General features: G+C 37.2%; 1 protein-coding gene across 3 annotated transcripts; it reads left to right on the top strand.

Moving 5' to 3' along the window:
• The first annotated feature begins 1891 nt into the window (after nucleotides 1–1891).
• On the top strand, nucleotides 1892–3883 carry LOC116167313 (cuticle protein 65-like). 3 transcript variants are annotated; one of them, XM_031482650.1, is made up of 3 exons: nucleotides 1892–3003; nucleotides 3209–3284; nucleotides 3334–3883. In XM_031482650.1, the coding sequence occupies exons 2-3, from the start codon at nucleotides 3273–3275 to the stop codon at nucleotides 3805–3807; spliced, it is 486 nt and encodes a 161-aa protein (XP_031338510.1). In that variant the 5' UTR covers nucleotides 1892–3003; nucleotides 3209–3272; the 3' UTR covers nucleotides 3808–3883. The 3 variants fall into 3 exon arrangements, with proteins under 3 accessions (XP_031338510.1, XP_031338509.1, XP_031338508.1); XM_031482649.1 differs by having other exon boundaries at nucleotides 3202–3284; XM_031482648.1 differs by having other exon boundaries at nucleotides 1892–3284.
• The last annotated feature ends 3664 nt before the right edge of the window (nucleotides 3884–7547 follow it).

The raw sequence follows: 7547 nt of genomic DNA, 5'->3' as shown, positions 1-7547 counted from the left end.
TGTTTCTTTCACATACTTGTGTCAGCAACCATTGATTCTTGAATACCCGTATGTGCTTTTTGTTAAATTTTGTGCATTTTTTTGAAGCACACGTATAACCGTTGCATGTGTTACCTACTCACTTTATCTGACAAATTTAATTCAATGGAACGAACAAACCAAAGTCCTTACTTCCAGTCAAAACATAAGTACTTTACATATTATAATGCGGTTCCATTCACACAATTTCCAAAAAAAATTACATTACGAATTTTCTGATTACTTTCCATAAAAATGTACCTAATGCAATTTCTTAAAGCGAACCGATTTTATTATTTGTACAAATCAAAAAAGTTACTTTTTAGGCTATCATCATAAAAACGTTGATTTTGTGGTGGCTTTTGCGGTCATAAAGTTTCACTTTATTGTACGCTTCTGTCAAACTTTACTTTATTGTACACATCTGTCAAACTGTACTTATTTGAAACTGATGTGTGAGAAACAGTAATCTGTTTGATACAAAGCGTCTATCTGGTCTAGTCCCATCAAGGATTAGGCCATCCACGTTCGTTTTTTTCATTTTCGGACTTGTATAGGAATGTTTCACACTATTTTGCATAATCACAATGTTCACATTTAAAATTATAGTTTGACGTTTCAATCTTTGCTGCTTGCAGACCTTTTTGAAGTGTAGAACAGAAACATGAGGAAGATGTTATTGCTTACATTATTATACGAAGAATCACCAGCAATTAACCGAGAACACAAGTAGCTACCTATACCTACCATCAAAGAGTAGGTAATCAATCAGGTTTCTAATAATTGTACAGCATGTTAATTATAAGGTCTTGGAGGCCGCAGTTACGAATATTGCATTTGACATTATTAAAATCTTGTGCAACGGAGGATGTAGCGATTGTACTTTTACTCTCAAACGCCAGCTCTTATATCATATATGACTTAGGGTCGCAACGCTTGCAGCTTTCAAAATTTCATTTGGGGTATCTGAACTGTCGCTATCACCCATTTTGATACGCACAAAACACACGCAAAGATGCTAATTATAATTACATACGACATTTAATTGTCTAAGATAACTATGAATTCTTTTTTGATGATCGCCTAAAAAATGTTGTGTGCACCTTGGCCAAAAGTGATTTATTAGGCCTCATCTGAATTGCGGCCTCGGCTACCGCCTCGGCCGCAAACTGCAGCTTCGGCCAAAAAAGGTCACTTTTACGGCCTTGGTACACAAATAACTATTACCTTAATTGTTGCGTTTTCTGGAATCGAGGGTTTTCCTATGGCAATCCTCGAAGCGACGTGGACCTGGACAACATATAATGGAACCTGGATCTCCTAAAGGACTACTGCTGATTTTTTTCTGGATTCATTGAATCGTTTCTTTAAAATCTTATTAATAGCTCATTGGAATTTCTGAACTATTACAAAAAAAGGGGAATCTTCCAGAAATTCAGCGCACCAAATCACCCTGCCACAAACGATCTCGTGGAACGCTCTGTCTACCAAGCTACAGAATCCCTCTATCTAGTCTCCACACCACATCAATTAACTGATAGCCACCCTGGTTCCAAAGAAGCAGGTAGTTTTTCAACTCTCATCCAGCAGACCTAGCAGAGTTTGTTAAAAGCCAATGTATCTGGAATATTACATCCTAAAGCAGTAAAAAAAAAGTGGGGGAGATAGGGAATGACCATTTTAGAATCCCCGAAATTGTAAGTGTTGGGTCAAGTACCACTGTTTTATATTATTCGTACGCGTGTCGTTAATCTGGTTAAATAAGAATTGTTAAAGCCACAACCAACACTGTAATTAGTTACTTCAATCTCTTTAGTCAAAACGTTCCGGTATATTAATATATATCAAAAAAGATAACTGGAGATATGGACGATAGTACGATACATGACGGACGAAAATCCGGCATTTATTCTTTAAAAGTGAACGACACCATTCATCAAGTACAAGCTGTAACTGGATTCATTCAAATATGTGAAATACAAGCGGGCTATAAGAAATAGTTGTGGGTGAAACGATTAGTTTTATGTCATTTATGATACCATCTATGTGTTAATCTACTACCTACCAGGTTTATTCAACTTGGTATCTAGTATCTTCCAATTGCATATAAAATAACCTAAAAAATTGCGAATCCGATGTTTGTGTCGATTGATATGTAAATCTGTCCGTTGTCATGCAAGAAACGTTGTACTAGGTGTAAGAATTTACTTTTTCGGGAGAGGCCGATCTGTTAAAGATAAATAGGTCTTATCGCAGTCATTTATTACGTACGAGGAGCCTAGGCATGACATTTTATTTGTTGATATAGTTCCCCTTGCTGAGTTTCAATAACATCTTTAATCCTTTTCCGCAAATTGGCCCTCAACAGCTTCTATAAGTTCGTCATTTGTCCCCCTTTAGCGTTTTTCTTGAGATTCGAGAACAAAAATAGTCACTGGATGCCAGATCTTGACTATAAGGCGGATGTTCAATTTTTCGAAGACACAATCATCTACAGCAGCTTTTTAAAAGTCTGGAATTGTGTACTGGTGCACTGTCCTGGAGCAACAAGACACCTTGTGTCAGTTTTCCGCGTCTCCTCACTTTACCAGCATCTCATTAGGTTCGCAAAACATTCTCCCGTTACCGCACTACCCTAATTCATATAATAATCAATTAGCAAAACTCCTGGAGAGTCCCAACAATTGTTGCCATTATTTTTCTTGCAGAAGGGGTGCCTAAATTTGTTGGGAGATCAATTTTGACCATTCGAAAATAGTTGACTTAGAAGGGCAATCATCCCTCGTATACAGGCATTTATTTAAGGATAATTTTTAGAGGTTTTTCTTGTTTTGTAGTTACCAAGGCATACCTATGTGATTAAAAAACAGCATAATGAAAAACTGCATCAAAATTTATAACAGCGCAGTCCGGGAACATAAAAGCGACCCCTCGCAGCTGAAAAGATTCCAATATATATTCGAGAAGAAGGAGCTACTCAATTCAGTGAGTATTTTTCCTATTCAATTGAATTGAATTGAAGTGAAGGTAACCTTGGCACTAGAGAAGTTTAAAATATTACCGATCATGTCATAATTACGACAGTTTACCTCCCGGAGGTAATAAAAACCTAATTAAGTGTAATATGTAATAATCCCTTAATGATAAATTCAAGTAAGTAAGTGTAATGTGGAGGAAAAGTAGTTTTCAGAAATCAAGTATAAAACCCAGAGGAACTGTAACCGAAGCATCAGTTGTAACATTCTGCTCACACCATGTCTTTCAAGGTAAGTCAATCTCGTACTCGTACAAAATAATATTTTTGGTTTCTCGCAGCTTGTGACAATCTACGCTTTAATCGCATTCGCCAATGCCGGATACCTAGAATCCGGATTGAGATATGCGGCTCCGGCTCCGATCGCTTACAGAAGCTACGTATCGCCTGCGGTTACAAAGACCGATTTCATCCCGGGATCCTACTCGTCTTCCTACAGAAGCGATGTCATCACTCCACGTGTCCAGTACACCGAAACCCCCGGATACAGCTACGCAGTCCCCCAACCACCAGCCATCGCCTACGCTCCCACCGTCACCAAAGTTGCACATCTTGAACCGATCGTAAGAGCTCTTCCAGCAATCGCTCCAGCTCCAATCGCTCGTGTTGGATACGCAGGCGCCGCTTCATTCGCACTTGGAGGACACGGATTGGGATACGCTAGAGCTCTACCTTTGGCGCACAATGGCCTTGCTCTAGGCGGATTTGCGCGCGGATTACCTCTTGGTCATAGCACCTATGGTGGTTACTATTAAGATACTTGCGTAATTTATATTAAAATATACGAGTAACTTCCATGAATTTGGGAAAATTTATTTTGACACCTTATCTTCACCCTCTCACATTTCAAAAGAAAGAATGTAAATAAAAACTCCTTTATGCAACAATTCCGTTAATGGGAGTAATAGTTCCGACGGCACAAACTTTCTGTAATAATTTAATATTCCGAGAAACCCTCGTAACGTTCTAACATTTGTCGGTCGAGGAAAATTCTTAATTTCCTAGGAAAATAAACCTGTCTTTAATAAATTCACATTTTTCTATGTGTAGCTTCATCCCATTCCTTTTTAACTCACGCAATATTAATTGAAGGTGATCGAAGTGTTCCTCCTTATTATGTCGTCGACATAATGTAGGTAAGCAAAATTTGTCAAATCTATCTAAAATGCATTCCATTGCTCTAACTCTAACTAATGCCGCACAAGAACTAGCTACCCCAAATGGAACTACCCTGAATGGATATGTCACTCCGTCGACACTAAATCCCGTAAATTTCCTAGACCCTTTTTTAAAGCAATGAGCCAAAATTAATTTTGCAAATCTAATTTTGAAATTAGAAATAGAAATATTTTTTCTAACAACGACTCTATTTTTTGAGGTGATTCTAACTGAGGCGTTGTGCGTTTGTTTAGTTTAAGGGCATTCAAACATAAGCGAAGGGAGCTAGAAAGGAAGCAACGGGTTGATTATGTTAGTAGTGACCTTTTCAATTATCCCATTTTCAATCATTTTCACCAATACTCTACGTACTTCTTGTGTATAATGGAAAGGGACCAAATAAGTTTGAATTTTACCCATCTTTCTCTTGCATATTCAGACCGTCTCTCCTCCTCCCTTCTCTCTTCCATTTGATCCTTCTGATACTCCTTTTCATTCGTTTGCTGATAATTAAAATCCCGATTATAATTAACATTATTGTCGTTATTCCTGTTAGAATTCAAACTGTTATTATTATTCCGGTTGTAATTGGCATTATTATTATAGTATAATTGTTGTAACTACGGTTATAATTCTCCTTTCAATTATCCCTTTCTTGATTTTCCCCGTAGTGTCTATTTCCTCTCCATTGATTCTTAGGAATTACTTTTTTTTAACAACTTGTTATTTTCATACTTAGTTTGAAGTAATATTATTATACTCATATATTTGTCAATACTGTAGGTAACTCAATGGTTAATAATTATTTATGTTAATTTTATTAGCTTGGTAAGAGATTTATGTCACACCTTTTAATTATGATTAGATTTGGAAGGGCGGTAGATCGCATAACCAGGCGAACCCTTGTCCATTTGTAAGATTCTTGCTTACAATAAACTTTACTGTTATTATTATAATTATTCCCATATCCTTGCCTTTCATACTGCCGTCCTTGTTCCCTAACTTTATAATCATATGTCGCATCTAGAGAATGCAATACCGGGATCGCGGGATCCCGAAATACCGGGATCCCGCAGCATTTTTGCGGGATTAATCCCGCACATAAATGGAGCGGGATCCCGCGGGAGTTGCGGGACTGAGGAATTTGTCGACCAAGGGGACGACTCTGTTTACTTTGTTATTGAAACGCATAACGGAGAAGTTATTTTTTAAACAATTGTTTTTTTTTGTACTATGATTTTTGAAGCACTTTAGAAGTTCACCCTTTTGTGCTTTACAGGTGAGGTTTTTTGAGTTCTAAGTTAGGCTAAAGGTACTTTTGTTGATAATTATTGTGATAATTAGCGATTTATTTTAATACAGAAGTTAACTGCACAGAATTGCTTATTTGCCCATTTATATAAAGTTTTGCGGGATCCCGCAAATACCGGGATCCCGCGGGATTAACATCTAACAATCCCGCAAATATAGGGATTGAGATTTTGCTGCGGGATTGCATTCCCTACTGGAAACCAATTTCGAAAGAAATTCGTACTTTTTCGATCAGACTTCTCAATAAAAAGGTACAGACTAGAAACCAATTTCGAAAGAAAATTCAAAGGGCTGTAACTTTTGAACTAGTAGCCCAATCTTGGAACTGTTTGAAATTTGGATTCTACAGGCCACATTCTATAAGAAAATTTTTTTCCGGGTCGATCTGAGACAATTTTTTTTCGGGCCTCAAAAAAAAGGCAGTGTACAACCTTCCTTTTTTACCAAAAATCGACTGCACCAAAATTTCTCGGGAAAACACTTTTTCTAATTAATTTTGGTGCGTAGAATCCAAAACAATTCGTACTTTTTCGATCAGACTTCTCAATAAAAGTTATAGACTAGAAACCAATTTCGAAAGAAAATTCAAAGGGCTGTAACTTTTGAACTAGTAGCCCAATCTTGGAACTGTTTGAAATTATGGATTCTACAGGCCACGTTCTATAAGAAAAATTTTTTTCCGAGTCGATCTGAAACAATTTTTTTTTCGGGGCAAAAAAAAGGCAGTGTATAACCTTCCTTTTTTCCAAAAATCGACTGCACCAAAATTTCTCGGGAAAACACTTTTTCTTATTAGTTTTGGTGCGTAGAATCCAAAACAATTCGTACTTTTTCGATTAGATTTCTCAATCAAAAGTTATAGACTAGAAACCAATTTCGAAAAAAAATTCAAAGGGCTGTAACTTTTGAACTAGTAGCCCAATCTAGGAACTGTTTGAAATTATGGATTCTACAGGCCACATTCTATAAGAAAAATTTTTTCCCGGGTCGATCTGAGACAATTTTTTTGAGGGCCTCAAAAAAGGCAGTGTACAACCTTCCTTTTTTACCAAAAATCGACTGCACCAAAATTTCTCGGAAAAACACTTTTTCTTATTAATTTTGGTGCGTAGAATCCAAAACAATTCGTACTTTTTCGATCAGACTTCTCAATAAAAAGTTATAGACTGGAAACTAGAGAATGCAATACCGGGATCGCGGGATCCCGAAACACCGGGATCCCGCAGCATTTTTGCGGGATTAATCCCGCACATAAATGGAGCGGGATACCGCGGGATTTGCGGGACTGAGGAATTTGTCGACAAAGGGGACGACTCTGTTTACTTTGTTATTGAAACGCATAACGGAGAAGTTATTTTTTAAATAATTATTAAACTTTTTTCCTTAAAAATGTACTATGATTTTTGAGGCACTTTAGAAGACTTTTTGTGCTTTACAGGTAAGGTTTTTTTGAGTACTAAGTTAGGCCGACTTTTTTGTTAAATATTGTGATAATTAGCGATTTATTTTAATACAGGAGTTAACCGCACAGAATTGCTTATTTGCCAATTTATATAAACTTTTGCGTGATCCCGCAAATATCGGGATCCCGCGGGATTAACATCTAACATTCCCGCAAATACCGGGATTGAGATTTTGCTGCAGGATTGCATTCCCTAGTCGCGTCCTTCTCCTCATCGGCCGTATCATACGTTTTAACATCCTTAAAAATTCCTCGTAGGTCGTCACAATCACAACGTCTTTCGTCACCTTTTGGGAAATCTCATCCTCGTAGTGTTTAGCCAACCTCCTAACCAGCACCGATTCCTGTACCCCATTTTCCAAATATTTAAATTGAGTAGTTTTCCATCAAGTACTTTACTCGGCTATCCCTATCTTTGTTGTATTTCCCCATGTTTAATTGATCCCGTATGTTATTTTTCTCCCAGTCACCCCAATACTGATTTATAAAATTTTCTTTAAAAGATTCGAAGTTGGGAATTTTTTCATCCACTGTATCCAGGACTGTATCATACCAATTCTGATC

Source organism: Photinus pyralis, unplaced genomic scaffold (genome assembly GCF_008802855.1).
Source record: "Photinus pyralis isolate 1611_PpyrPB1 unplaced genomic scaffold, Ppyr1.3 Ppyr1.4_LG3b, whole genome shotgun sequence".
NCBI lineage: Eukaryota > Metazoa > Arthropoda > Insecta > Coleoptera > Lampyridae > Photinus > Photinus pyralis.
The sequence above is the reverse complement of the archived record's forward strand: the minus strand, read 5'-3'. Positions and strand labels throughout refer to the sequence as shown.